This window comes from Xenopus laevis, chromosome 8L, assembly GCF_017654675.1.
Source record: "Xenopus laevis strain J_2021 chromosome 8L, Xenopus_laevis_v10.1, whole genome shotgun sequence".
NCBI lineage: Eukaryota > Metazoa > Chordata > Amphibia > Anura > Pipidae > Xenopus > Xenopus laevis.
In genome coordinates, this window is record NC_054385.1 from 120,288,965 (window position 1) to 120,303,904 (window position 14,940).

A 14,940-nucleotide genomic window follows, 5' to 3' on the forward strand; every position below is an offset into this window, starting at 1 on the left:
AAATAATATTTTTAAAAAAATGGAAGCTACATGTTCATTTAACCAGTCTGTTAGTATTTAATAAGAAAAAAACCTACAATCCTGACTGTATTGTTTAGTGTTCCTCTTTCTATGTATTGTATTTCCCACAGACTCTCTTTCTCTACTTCCCCATTCTATCTCTTGGTAACATTTTACCTTTTTTAAAGATCTTTGCATGTTTCCTAACTCATCCCTCTGCACTCTGACAAAACAGAAACAATAAAATATTCAAAAAAGTAACTATGGTTGAGTTATGGAGGGCACTGCAAGAGTGGTAATAATTATGTGCCCATGATCTGACCATGAGAACTATGCCAACTTTAAAATGAAATCTGACATACTTCCTTGGTACAAAAGTCAAATAGTATACCCAAAAAATTCCTGGAGTTTCCCTTTCTTTCTGAGTATAACACACCAAACTTCCTTCAACATGGAGTCAGCTCTGCAATAGCTTTAGGAAACAAGCAGTATAGCAAAATAATAGTATATAGTGTAGTATATTTACACCTTCTTTTTGGTCTATTTAGCCCACTTTCCAAAATCTCAATTGAGCAGAGTTCAAATACACAACACGCTCATGTGGCTCGCATACGTGCTAATTTCAAATCACCACGCGTGGTCTAGATGTATACTCCCAAACGTTTAATAGTTTTCTATGCCCATCAAAGTAACTTAATCCTGGTCAGCATATATGAACCCACGTTGTAGCTTTAAAAATGGAGCAATAATATAGCATAAAATACTTCTATTCCGTGATAAAAACTTTTAAAATTACACTCACAATTGTAGCATCACAATTCCCCAGTCAATCGTTCACCCGCACTCGCATCGGTCTTGCCCAGACCAGCGTTGCTTCTCCGCCGTGTGTTCCCTTTTTCGGGTGCCTGGTGATGACGTCGGGTGCTCGCTTCTCGTTCTACCCGACACGTTTTGATGGTGACGCGACTTCCTCTGAGGCTTCCTTGGTAACAATTCTACACATTATTAAAAAGTAGAATAAGGTTTTGGCTACCCATCAGATCTTCAATATAATGTCTAACAAAAGGTTATTCTGCAGCAGCAACTGAAGCAAATGCCATCTGTATCCTTTGGATATGAAATCCACAATTGGCACAAATGAAACCCAAGGCTCCTTTCAAGCTCACCCAGTAAGTTCTTATTCAATTTGTAAATGGAATCATCTCCACATAGAGTAATAGGGAATCCATCAAGTTCTTTAATTAAAGAATGAGGGGGACAAAATATTAAGTCACCACAATATATCCCCTCTATTGTAAAAAGTGGGACCTACGGATAAGTCTGAATCCAGTGCAAAGGAATAGATTAATATAAAGAAGAGTTGTTATACCTTATACATTAAGCATTGAGCAGCTAAACAACTGATCACCTTGTGTGGTAAGCATGTATTACTTTTCCCATCTACCTTTCCTCATTTTCCCTTCATTCTCTTGATTGATCTTGATTGATCATTTGCTAGAGTTACGAGTGCAGGCTTAATACATTCATGGGGCCAATACAGCTAAATAGGGTGAGTTGGGCATTTATGTAGACTTTTTGCAAATCACGTAAATACAGTTTATCTATCTTTGTTTCTTCTCCCACATACACTACCTCTGCAGAAATGACTGTGACTAAATGAGGGATGGAGATGCAGAACATTGGGGGATGAAGATAAAAACACATTAAGGTTCATAAACATTGGGTGTCCATTTGTTTTGACACACAAAAGAAAGCCATATGCTCCCTTCCAGGCAAAAAATAATTAAAATCTCACCAAAAATTGGATAACTACAGTAGATGGTGCAGTCTATGCTTTTATCGTTCATGGCATAGTAAGAAATATTTGAAATAACCAGGGCTAACAAAGTAATCTACACACAATGTACCATTTATGTGCCGAAAGTTAGCAGTTTGTATTTCTTCCCAACTGCTCTCTCCATTGTTATATTGCTGTACCTTTACAGGCGCATTTTCATTATTCTTTTCCTATTAAAATCATTACTTACATGTCCTTTTGGAACTTATTTTTCCACAGTGAATGCCTTATTACTAGATATTTGTCACCATAGTAATCAACACAGATTGTTACAGGGTTACGTTTAAAAACTGAATGAATTAGCGCCATCATATCTGAAGGCCATTTAAGTATTTTCTTTGGTTTCCACACAATTAAACAACTCCCTGCATCACCCTCCTCTGGGGCTTTAGTAGTACATTCTAGAGTATGTCCCTTGTGCTTTAACTGATAATTTGAATAAGTTAAACATATATTATTCAATATATCTAGTATAGGTCAATCTAAAAACAACGGGACTTGCTGAGTAATCATTGAAGACGTTTGACTACGTAGTGGAACGTCTTCAATGATTACTCAGCAAGTCCAGTTGTTTTTAGATTGACCAATACTAGATATACCATGACCTGGATGAATGAAAATCTTCATAGTCATTACTCAATATACTTTAATAACAATCTTTTATAAGAGCATGATACCTGATAATCTCAAACTCTAAAACAAGCAGGACTATATTGTGAATGAAATAAACATCAAGGGTCTATCCAGTTCAACCACTTTCTTTACTAAGTCCTGCCTAGGCAATCAAACTACTCCCTGGATAGCCCTTTGAAGATTAATACCAGTAGCTCCTCTTCTTTCCACATATGTTTCCCAAGTCATGTTCTTTAGAGGAGAAGTAATAATACCTTGCCTGCTTTCCTAAGCATTCAGTGGGGTGCCCTGAGATCTGCATCTTTGCTGCTGTCTCAGCTTATTGTATTGCCAGGACACCAAGTTGAGTACTTGAGGGAGCAGACAAGATGGAGCCACCCAATATTTAAAGAACAGTACCTCGGCCAGTGTGTTTTTAGAAGAGGGGCAGCAGCCTAAGATTTAGGGGGTTAATTATCAAAGTCCGAATTTATCCCAATATTTTCTGCTACAAACTCATATCAAATCCACTCTGTTTTTTTGCCCTTATTTTTTATTACATTTTCCTGAAATTTTGCTTTGAGTGAAAAATTCAGATTTTCATGATTTTTCGGATTTTTCATCTGATTTTCACTGTTTTTTTTTGATTTTTTGGGACTTCTCCCATTGACTTATATGCAACCTCGACAGGTCTGAGATGCCGGATTTTCTGATTTGGATTTTTCCATCCTCTGCGTTTAATAAATTCTGAAAAATTTGTGATTTTTTATTTTTATAAAATTGGACTTTTAAAAAAATCACAAATTTTTCACTGGGTGTCACTGGGTGGTTGGGTTCTTAGATATTGGTTGATGGTCTTTCCTTGCCCTTTAAGAGGTCAATGCATAAGTATTTCCCCTAGTTGCTATCAAGATGTTCCAGTCTTAACTTAAGCCTGTTATTTTTTGACTGCCTGGCTTGATTGCCTCACAGGGCACTGGAGGTAGAAAATAATAAAGCTTCAAATAAAAGGTTTGTGTAAAAAAGATAAGTATAAAAACTATTTTGGCACACCACATAAATTAAATGTTATCCATCTTAGTTTTTTTCTCTGACATACGCCACCTCCATAGAAATTACTACCTGCAACATGGTGGTAGATTTTTCAAGGATTGAAATTCGAGGACTGAAATTTGAATAAAAACAGACCAACCGAAATTCAAATTTTTTAAATTCAAGTGAATAGGCTGTATTCGATCATTAAAATAGTTTTCTGATCATATTCAATGGAATTTGATTCAAAGTATTTTAAAAAACTGATTTTTCATTGGTCACCAAATGACTCCAAATAGGTTCTAGGAGGTCCCCCATAGGCTAAAACAGCAATTTGTCAGGTTTTAGATGGTGAATAGTCTATGTCAAATTTCTAAGTCGAAAAGAGACAGTACATGATAAATTTACATATTCAAATTTTCGATTTTTTTCAAATTCTTATCTAATTTGGACTACTCCCTAATCGAAGTACACACAAATTAGCTCGAAATTCGAATTTTAAAAATTAGATTTTTCAATTCGACCCTTGATAAATCTGCCCCTAAATATATAATGGAGATGCAGGACATAAGGACATAGAGAAAAAAAAGAGATAAAAAAAAAAATTAAGCTTCATAAACATTAGCTGCCCATATGCTCAGAGGCTCAACTGAAACCCAACTCTCCCCCCTAATCCAAAAAGGAATGAAAAAAATCTGCAATGGATGAAGATTAACACATTCAATGCTTTTATCATTCACACAATGGCATACAAAGAAATATTCAAAAAAGGTAGTGCTAACAAAATAATCTGAACTACATACTGTACCCTATATGTCCCAAAAGTAGGCACTTTATATTTCCCCCAACTACCCTCTACAGTTTTATATAACCATACTGTTACAATATCATTATTCTGTTACTTTAAAGAGCATTGCATGTCCTTTTGGTGCTTAAATTTCCATAGTGAATGACTTACTCAACCTTTATCAACATATAATACACAAAAGCCATGAATATCTTGTAAATTATATCCTTATAAACGGTGAGTTCTGATGTCATCATTTATAAATGGTGAGTTCTGATGTCATTTCTGTCACATGACTCACTGAAACTTGTGTATTATAATAAATAAAGTACCCCCAGTTGTAAAATATGAGGATATTAGAAGTTACCTCGAAGTTTCATAACCTGTATATAAACACTCGGCCTTCAGCCTCATGTTTTTATATGGTCGTGAAACTCCTCGGTAACTTATAATTTACAAGAGGGGGTACTTCATTCACTATATTAATCAACACAGGTTGTTACAAGTCCCCATCCATTTTAAAATGTATTGCATCAGCACAATCAGATCTAATGGCTATTAAGTATTTTATTTGGTCTTCACACAGTTAAACAACTCCCTGCATAACCCATCCATAGGGCTTTGGTAGTACCTACCTTGTGCTACAACAAATATATTAAATACACTTTAATTACCATCTTTTATATGAGCAAATACTTGATCATCTCAAACACCAAAACAAGTTACAGCATGACTAAATTGTGAACTTAATAAACTTCAAGAGTATTCAGTTCTACTACTTTCTTAAATAATTCCTGCATCAAATTACACCCTAGATCAACCTTGTACTTTGAGGATTAATAAAAGTAGATCCTCTTCTTTAATAATATGCTGTCCTATATACCGTATGTATGAGAACACTTGAGTTAGTAATAAGATTGACAAACCACAATCACGGCTGTTTCGTTCAGTTTTCCTGTTATTGCTTATTCCCACAGGCTGTCTTACCTTTTTAGCTTACTTCCCCATTCTATTTCTTAGTGACATTGCATTTCTAATTTTCTTTGCATGTTTCCTAATGCACTTCCACAAAACCTAAACAGAAGAGATTGCTATATATAACATTTTAAAAAAAAGGTAACATGCTGTGCCTACAAAAGTGGAAATAAATAAGTGCCCATGAGCTGACCATGAGAACTGTCAACTTTAAAAAAAGGAACCCAGAAGACTTCTTTGGTAACAATTTTACACAAGATTAAAAAGTAGAATAAGGTTTGGGCGTCCCATCAGGCCTTCGTAGCAAAAGGTTAGTAGGCATGCACGCTGCGTTGAAGCAAATGAATCGGATAAAGTACAATAGACAGCTATAGAGCTAAGAATTGTATTTAACAGAAAGGAACATTGGGCTGGAGCAATTGTTGTCCTGTCTGAATGAAAAGGCAACATTCTGGCTAGGAATTTGTACAGTAAAAAATAAACAGCACCAGATATTCCATATACCAATAATAGGTCTTGCAAACATTTTGGAGACCTGTTTTAACTAAGAAGCACCTAGCACAATTTATTTTGACCAATTTCAATTTACCCAGTGTGAAAATCTATTGATCCATCTAAGAGTAAGGGAGTAATGGTTACGACATCAATGAAACCCAAAGCACCTTTCAAGCTCACACAGTTTGCCAGCTTTTATTTATTTTGTAAATGGAACAATTTCCATAGGAAGTAAGATGGAATCGATCCAGTTGTGTTAGTAAAGAGGTGGATATATATTAATATATTATATATATTAAGTATAAAGAGCCCATTAAAGACATGTGTAACCTTCCTTTTCTAATACAATGCTAGAAACCCTATATAGGGTATTTGTGTTGAATGTAAGCAACACAGTAATGGGGTCAATACAACTAAATAGACTGAATTGAGCATTTCTGCAAACCAAATAGATCAAATTTTATCTATCTCTTTTTCTTCTCTGGCATATACCCCCATAGAAATAAACTGTGACTAAACGAGGGATGGTAATGTGGAGAGAAAAACACATTGGGAACACATTAGTTCTGACCCTCAAAAGCCAACTCTTCCCAAAAATGGCCTGAATATTTGGTACAATCCATGTTTTCAAACATTCAATAGAAAGAAATATTTAACAATAAAACTTTTTAATAATCTGAACTACATACTGTATAATTTATGTACCAAATGTAGGAACTTTTAATTTATTCCTCCCCAACTACTCTCTCCAGTGTTATCATTGGTACATTTTTATTATTCTTTTCCTCTTAAGAGAATTACTTACATTTGTTTGGCATTTATTTTCCGCAGACTTGTTACCCAATCTTTGTCATCATTTTAATCAACACAGGTTGTTACAGGCTCACATTTAAACATGAGTGAATCAATAGCATTAGATCTAAAGGCTATTTAAGTACTATTTGGTCTCCACACAATTAAACAGGTCCCTGCATCACCCACCTCTGGGCCTTTAGTAATACCTTTTAGAGTATGTCCCTTGTGCTCCAACTGATAATTCAAACAGGTCAAACTTAAGAATTAAATATACTTTTATAACTTTGTTTATATGAGCAAATAATTAATATCTTCAAGGTAGAGCAGGACAAAATTGTGGACTTAATACATTTTAATATATCCAGTTCAACCACTTGCTTAAGGAAGTCCAAGGCAATGAAACTACTACCTGGATCAACCTTGTCCTTTGAGGATTAATACCAGTAGCTCCTCTCTTTCAAACATATGGTGTTCCTGGTATTGTTCTTTAGAGGAGAGGCAATGCCATATTATCTGTTTTGCTAAGGGTTCAATGTTGTGCCCTGAGATCTGCATCTCTGCTATCAACTTAGCCCATTGTATTGCACCTTTGCCAAAATGAGCACATCAAATGAAACACTTGACTGACCAGAAAAGATGAGTCATCCAACCTATAAAGAACAATACCAGGGCAAGAGTTTTTTTTTTTTAGAAAAGGGCCAGCACCCTAAGTGATGAATGCACAAGTATTTCTCCTTGTTTATATCAAGATGTTCCAGTCTTACCTAAAGCCTTTGTTATTTTTTTTTTTTTAACTGTCCGAGTCTTCTTATCACCTGTCATAGCCCTTCTTAAAGGACAAGGAAGGCGGAAAATAATAATTTTCATATAGATATTCTGTTTAAAATGAACACGTATAACTATTATGGTCTTCTTTTAGGCAATCTCAGTTTGAATAAACCCATCTCCTTTACAGTTGGGTGAAATCAATATATTTTCTTTTTGATTGCGCCAACCAGCCATAGGCCAGGACATGCACATTGCCTTCTGTGTAAGTCTTCAGTGATGGCGCACAGGTCACGTGGCAGGACCATATTACTGTAATAATTTTTGGGGTAGTTTATAGCCCATAATGAAGCCAAATCTATGTGCATTTATTTTAAATGCTTTAATCCTTAACCACAGCTAGCAGGGTGATCAGTGAGCAAGGTAAAATATTTTTTGTAGGGTGGCCCCTTTTCTCCTGATTTTTAGCAATAATTCAATAAAGAGTAAATAGCAAAATTGAAGTCTTTTATGATATTCCTTAACATTTTGTGCTTCCCAGCATAAGGTGGGAGTCTGGAAACATGAAAATATGCAGCATATGTGCCAAGATCAGAATTACATCCGTTATACTGACATGGCATGAATCTCTAGTTTAGCATTGGTTTGCGCTATTATTGGAATGTTCTAAATGGGACTTATCCTTTCACTGATGGTATTACTGAAAACTAGAGAATTTCCCCTCTTTGAAATGCTGTGGGAATATTCTCTCTAATATCGTCCGGACATTGTTATATCTGTGTTAGTGAAACCCCTCATTAAGAATAGTCAGCAAATATCAAAGGGAATCTCCCACAGTAAAAAAAACATATAAATACAGGGAACAATTGGCTGGGAGCCTAGATTCCATTTACTATTCAGGGTTTGTAGTCATTGTTTTAGAAATAGTTCCAGCAAACCAGGATGGAAATTTTTCCATCATATCTGTGTGTAGAGCTAATAGTTATGTACCGTAAACGAATAAGTTGGGTGCCCACAGCAGAGACCGCTGACCTGTAAATGATTCCTTTTTGCCCATAGATGCAACCTACTGCCTTATAGAACAATAGTATTTTGGCTGAGTCAGTGACCCCCATTGGAAAGCTAGAAAGAGGCAGAAGAAGGAGGATAATAATTTAAAAATTATAAAAATTACCCCAGGGTAGAACACTACACATGAGCTACTCCCATCGCTCGGAAAACTAGAGGAACATGGTAAATTAAGGCTCTAACATAAGTAATTTACGTAACAGAACTTTAATTTGAAGCAGCATAGGTGGTTTTTCATGGTGAGGACAGTGAGGTTGTGGAATGTCCTGCTGGATGATGTTGTGATGGCTGATTCTGTTAATGACTTTAAGAGGGATTGGATGATTTCTTGGACAGACATAATATCTACAATTAGTATAGCTATTGGTATATAGTTTTTATATGAGAGTGTATAGATAGGTAGTTTGGAGGGGTTGAACTTGATGTCTTTTTGAGCCCAACTTAACTATGTAACTATATAGCAAATAATAAAAAAATGCACCCTAATCACATTTGGCACAAGAATAAGTTAACTCATAGTTATTCTCATAGCATTCTCTCTGCATTGTTGGTAACAAAAGCCTTATAGAGCCTAGACTATACAGTATAAATACCCATCTATGTCAGTATCAGTTTATTATTACATACAGCAAATACATTATTCTTCCCTGCTCACATAGGTTTGAGAAATACAAAGCAAGATTGTTGTAGAGAAATTTCATTAGTCCTTAGGCCCTGTAGAATGTTTGGAATAAAGGAGGTGGGTCATGTAGAACAAGGTAGGGAATTGCCCATGGTTAAAGGGGATTTAAACGAAAACTTAAACCAAAAAATGAATAAATGTAGACACTTTGATCACTTCTGCAATTGACATTGTTTATCAAGTGGCCTACTTATCAAGCTGTGATTTTCAGTGATCGCATACCGATCGCAAGCCATTTGAAAATGCCATGAGAAAGTATGAAAGTTTGTCCATTGCTGAGGTTTCTTCTGCTTTTTTCCCCATCTAAATCCTGTCCACATTAAATCCTGCATTTGGGCAGAGTAAAAGAAAACACACCTTGATAAATTTGCCATTTACACAGCTTTTGATTTTTAGCACAGTATGGTAAAAATGCCCGTCTGTGCACTTGTACACATGTACAGTCAGTAAACCCTAGGGTAACCCTGGGATTAAGAGCTATTAGTTCCTAAAAACAGCTAGTATCTAATAAACTGCTTGAAATAATAAATGTTTAGAGAAGCACAGAGTTTACATGAATTCATTTTTGGGGTTTAGATCCCATTTAAAACTAATCCTTGCAGTTGAAAACAGAAGTTATGGGTGGTGAATTTTAGAAGCAGATGTTTTGGCAGTTAACCAGTACATTAAGTTTGATTATATGCTTTTCCATACCTAACAGTAATTAGCCCAAACCCATGAGGCCATTGAGGAACCAAGGGTAAGCATTCATATCTGTCATACATGTCTGTCTATAAGTACTGTCTATAACCAGTGTCAGCATGTGCCTGTATCTGAGTTGGCTCAGTGGTACTTTCCTGCCTGAACCACAGGAGGCTCTGTAGGCTCAGGTTTATTTGTAAAGTTGGCTAACTAATCCATGCCCTTATCCAATCCTGTGACTATTGCATTCTCCTACTAATTGCTCTTCATGACTCCCACATCTCTCCCTTCCAATCAGTCTTAAACTCTGCTACTAGGATCCTCCTGGTCTCTCCTGGAGGCCGTTGGTGAGATTTGGTGCCCACAATAAAAACGCCAATGGGGATGCATTTTTGAGAGATGTGCCACCCGCAGTTGTGCATAAATTATCGTGGGCAACAAATCCTCTTAGAGCCACCATCTTTTCACACAATCCACATCCACTGCCACCTCTCATCTTAAATGTTTCTATCTTGCTGCACTTACCTCTGGAATTCCATCCCAGAATTCCTTCATAAGGAGCACTCTCTAAATATCTTCAAGAAAAAAACTAAGATTTTACCTTTTTGGAGCATTGTGCACTTTTCCCCTCCAATTTGTGCCTTTATGTCATTCACCCCCTTAAAAATCTATGGGACAGAGACCTCCTTTCTACTGCCTCTCTTACCACCTGGCACTTAAGATGTGTGTCCTTATATAAGCTCTGTGTACATTGTATTTATTTATTGTATGAATTATATTACTCGTCCTCCCTGTGTGTACTTAAATAAATTGTATTTTATGCTGGGGATCCTTACAGCACTTTACAAATAAAGTTATTCATACATACATAACCTCCCCAAAATGTTTATACTTTATTCAGCATGATTAGAACTTGGACTGTGCATATGATATAACCTGAAATGTGTAGAGAACATAATGTTGAAACAGGCTTCTTTTGTGTATATCTTAGCCGTACTCCGATTGAGTAATATGCTTGACATTTATACCTTACATGCACCAGTACTTGGGGGTTGTTAACAGCTGCACTTGACTGAGCTTTAAATACTATTGTTATTGTTGTGAACTTTATGCTTGATAATGGGGTGGGAGCCCCAAAACGTCACATGTTTCTGCTACCATTTGTAAGTAAAACTGCTTTTCAATTGCACATGATTGGGAAATGTCATGGATCTAAACGGTATTACCAGAAAACAGGAGTATTCTATCAATTGGGAATAGAAAAGAAAGGTTATCTTCATGTTTAAAAAAAAGGCATTTTTATATTTACATCTGTATAATCCCCCCAAAACACTTATTCTGCAAATATGTACATTTGATGTTTCAAACGGGTTCGATGCCTTTACAGCAAAATAGAAAATTCAAGGATCATAATAATACTCTTAGTACAACATACATGACTTCAAATGGACTCTCCATGGACTGGTCTGAGTGCAATGATGAATTCGCTTTTTCCTGTCTGAAACTTTGCAGAAGGCCAGCTATGAGTTTTTTTCACCAGCTACAACCTAGGAAATTATAAAAAAAAATTATGCTTTTTGAATAATGTGCTTTCTGCCAGATTTAATGGAGTCAATAAAGTTTTTATTCCTCATGCAGTAAATTATAGGGTTTATAAGAGGCATCAATGTGGTATAGAGTAAGGACATAATCTTATTCTTTTCTGGGGAGTAACCTGAGTGAGGATGCAAATAAGTGAACAAAATGTTACTGTAAAAGAGAGTGACCACTGAGATATGGGAGGTACAAGTAGAGAAGGTCTTATGCCTTCCTGACATAGAGTTAATCTTCAGGATGGTGGAGATAATGTGAATGTAGGAGATGATGGTCAGAAGGAAGGAGGGAGCAGCAATCGTACTAGCAGCAATGTACATTGCTATCTCATTAAACAAAATGTCCTTGCATGATAGATGGAATAAGGGCCGCAACTCACAGAAAAAGTGATTCATAAGGTTAGACCTACAAAATGGCAGTTGAAATGCCAAGTATACATGAAAAAAACAATTTAGAAAGCTCACAGTCCAAGAACCAGCAGCCAGAGAAAAGCAAAGTCTTTGACTCATGATAGTTTTGTAGTGCAAAGGATGACAGATGGCTACGTAACGGTCGTAAGCCATGACTGCTAACATAACACACTCTGTTGACATCATGGATGAAGACAAATATAGCTGGGAGGCACATCCCATGAAGGAGATGCTTCTATCCTTTGCTAAAGTGTTTTCCAAGAGTTTGGGTACTATGGCTGTTGACAAAAAAATGTCAATACAAGAAAGGTTTTTGAGGAAGAAATACATGGGAGTGTGCAGCTGAGCTTTTATGCTCACCACTGTAATAATAAGTATGTTTCCAAACAGTGTGAATATATAGACGTAAAAGAACAATAGGAAATATATAACTTGGAGGCATGGGAAGTCGGAGAGGCCGAGAAGAATAAATCGTGTCTCCGATGTTTTGTTGAACGTCTCCATATATCTGAAACTGGATAAAAACATTTTCAAAGATTCCAAGAATGAAAACAAATATATATGCTTTAATGATTGTAAAAAATATTTTGAAATGTAAGTTCTATAGAAACGAGGCCTTCTATGAATCTGCACACAATTATGTTTAAGTAGATGCTGTACTATCACAGAACAATGTGTGGTTGATTTTCATGACAATAAAATTGTACTAGGTACTGTATTCTAGTTCTAGATTAGAAATTGTAATTTTAGGATTTTTCATTATAAAGCATGACATAATAATCAGGTTGTTGTGCCCAAAATAGCGTTGACAGTAAATACAATTTGCAATTTGCAAAACTGTTTTGCATATATTTTCTCCTCCACCAAAGTTGTGGCGTAACTCAAACGCAGAAATATTAGCAATTTGTCATTATAAAGTATTTAAAGGAGAAGGAAAGGATAAAATTAAGTAAGCTTTATCAGAAAGTTCTATATAAATACACAGTAAACCCTCAAAGTAATGCTGCTCTGAGTCCTCTGTCAAAAGAAACACCACATTTCTTTCCTTCTATTGTGTACACATAGGGGCTCATTTATCAACACTGGGCAACCAATCAGTGATTAGCCTTTTAAAGCCAGCTGCAAGAAGAACAATGAATGCAGCAATCTGATTGGTTGCTATAGGTAACAGGTCATGGACAAATTTGCGCAGTGTTGATAAATGAGACCCATGGACTTCTGTATCAGACCTCCAGGTCACGGCCTTGAGCAAGTTTGCTCCTCTCCCACTCCCTCCTTCCCTCCCTGACGTAATCTGAGCCCAGAGCTATGAGCGAGCAGGGAGAGACTCACGCAGGAAGTGATGTCACACCAAGCCAATATGGCAATTGCTATCCTAAACAAACAGAGAACACTTCAAGAGCTGTTTACTCAGGTATGGTAAAGCATTCTACAGAATAAATATAGTGTTATTGTGGCTAATCTATTGGCAAAATCTGCTTCAGTAGCTTCCCTTCTCCTTTAAAAAGTTCTTATGGACATTCGCAGAGTGTATAAAAATTCTGTTTGCATAAATAAACCACTCATCTTAGCTCTATAAATACAACCATGATCAGGGCAAATATGTTCACTGTGCGAACAATTCTGCTCTGCACGAAATTTATAAATGAGCCCCACTGTTTGTTTTTATGTCACTGGTAATTTCTTCCTACATCACTTTTCTCTATATCCTCCCTTGGCAAATTAATAAATTCGTATGGTTTCCACTACCACCTCTATGCTGATGATACTCAGATCTATCTCTCATCTTCTGATCTCAACCCAGAACTCCTAACTCGCGTCTCCTCCTGCCTGTCCGCTATCTCTACCTGGATGTCGCAACGCTACCTTAAATTAAACCTCTCTAAAACTGAAATGGTTCTCTTTCCTCCAACTAACACCAGTAGCATCCCCGAAGTATCCATCATAGTTAACAATTCCACTATCACCCCCTCTCCCCAGGCCCGGTGCCTTGGGGTTATCCTAGATTCTGCCCTGTCATTCACTCCTCATATCCAGTCACTTATTAAATCATGTCACTTCCACCTAAGGAACATATCTAAAATACGATCATTTATCACCCAAGATGCTGCCAAAATTCTTATTCACTCTCTCATCATATCGCGTCTAGACTACTGTAACTCTCTTTTAATTGGCCTCCCCCTCCAGAGACTGTCACCTCTCCAGTCCATAATGAACACTGCTGCGAGGCTCATACACCTCAGCAACTGCTCCTCCTCTGCCTCGCCATTCTGTCAATCCCTGCACTGGCTTCCGTTACCTTTCAGAATCAAATTCAAATTAATGACACTGACTTTCAAAGCACTTCGTAACTCTGCCCCACCCTACATCTCTGAACTCATCTCTATATACTCACCCACTCGCTTACTACGCTCCTCTACTGACCTGCTACTCAACTCTTCTCTCATTACCTCCTCACATGCTCGCATTCAAGACTTTGCAAGGGCTGCACCCCTCCTCTGGAACTCTCTCCCACGGTCTGTCCGACTTTCTCCCAACCTTTCTGCTTTCAAGAAATCTCTTAAAACGCACTTCTTTCGAGAAGCCTACCCTCACTCTGCTTAACTACCAAACGCAACACCACATACAATACCACATTTCTCACCCACTTAATTCGATCTTGCCCACTCCTACACCTTGTGTATTACTCCCTTCCCTTTAGACTGTATGGTTATACAATCAATACCTGTATTGATTGTGATATTTGTTACTCCATATATTCTATATATGTAATTCATGTGATGTAGTTGTATAATCACATTTACTTTACAGTGCTACGCAATATGTTGGCGCTATATAAATACATGTTAATAATAATAATAATAATAATAATAATATAGTGACAGTGGCTGTTTGAGGAAGGCTGGATATTTTTAGTAGTGGGCAGTTGTCTTTAAAGTTTAAAAGCTCAGATTTTAACTGTGCATCATCCACACCAGCCAAATCAACAACTGTATTTAAGGATTCTGCTGGAATTACCTCTTACCTGATTTTGCTGAACTGCCTGGGGTCTAGAAAGTCAAGATTCTAAAGTTCATTTTTTGAGAATTTTTGGACAATGCTGCTCACAGCCCGATCTATGATTGCATATTAATTGTGAACCTGAAACTCTTTCAGAGGATCCACAAAAGGCTCTTCTCTAGCCAATTCTTCAGATATCCTTTTTTCC

General features: G+C 36.7%; 1 protein-coding gene across 1 annotated transcript; it reads right to left on the minus strand.

Annotated features, from left to right (window-relative positions):
- Positions 1-11,297: 11,297 nt before the first annotated feature.
- LOC108699077 (olfactory receptor 1009) lies at positions 11,298-12,264 on the minus strand. The gene has a single exon (XM_018230938.2). It carries the CDS (start codon positions 12,258-12,260, stop codon positions 11,298-11,300), a length of 963 nt encoding a protein of 320 aa, XP_018086427.2. The 5' UTR covers positions 12,261-12,264.
- Between the last annotated feature and the right edge of the window lie 2,676 nt (positions 12,265-14,940).

Coding starts and splice junctions, on each gene's coding strand:
- LOC108699077 (XM_018230938.2), bottom strand. CDS start 12,260: ATGTTTTTATCCAGTTTCAGATATATGGAGACGTTCAACAAAACATCG.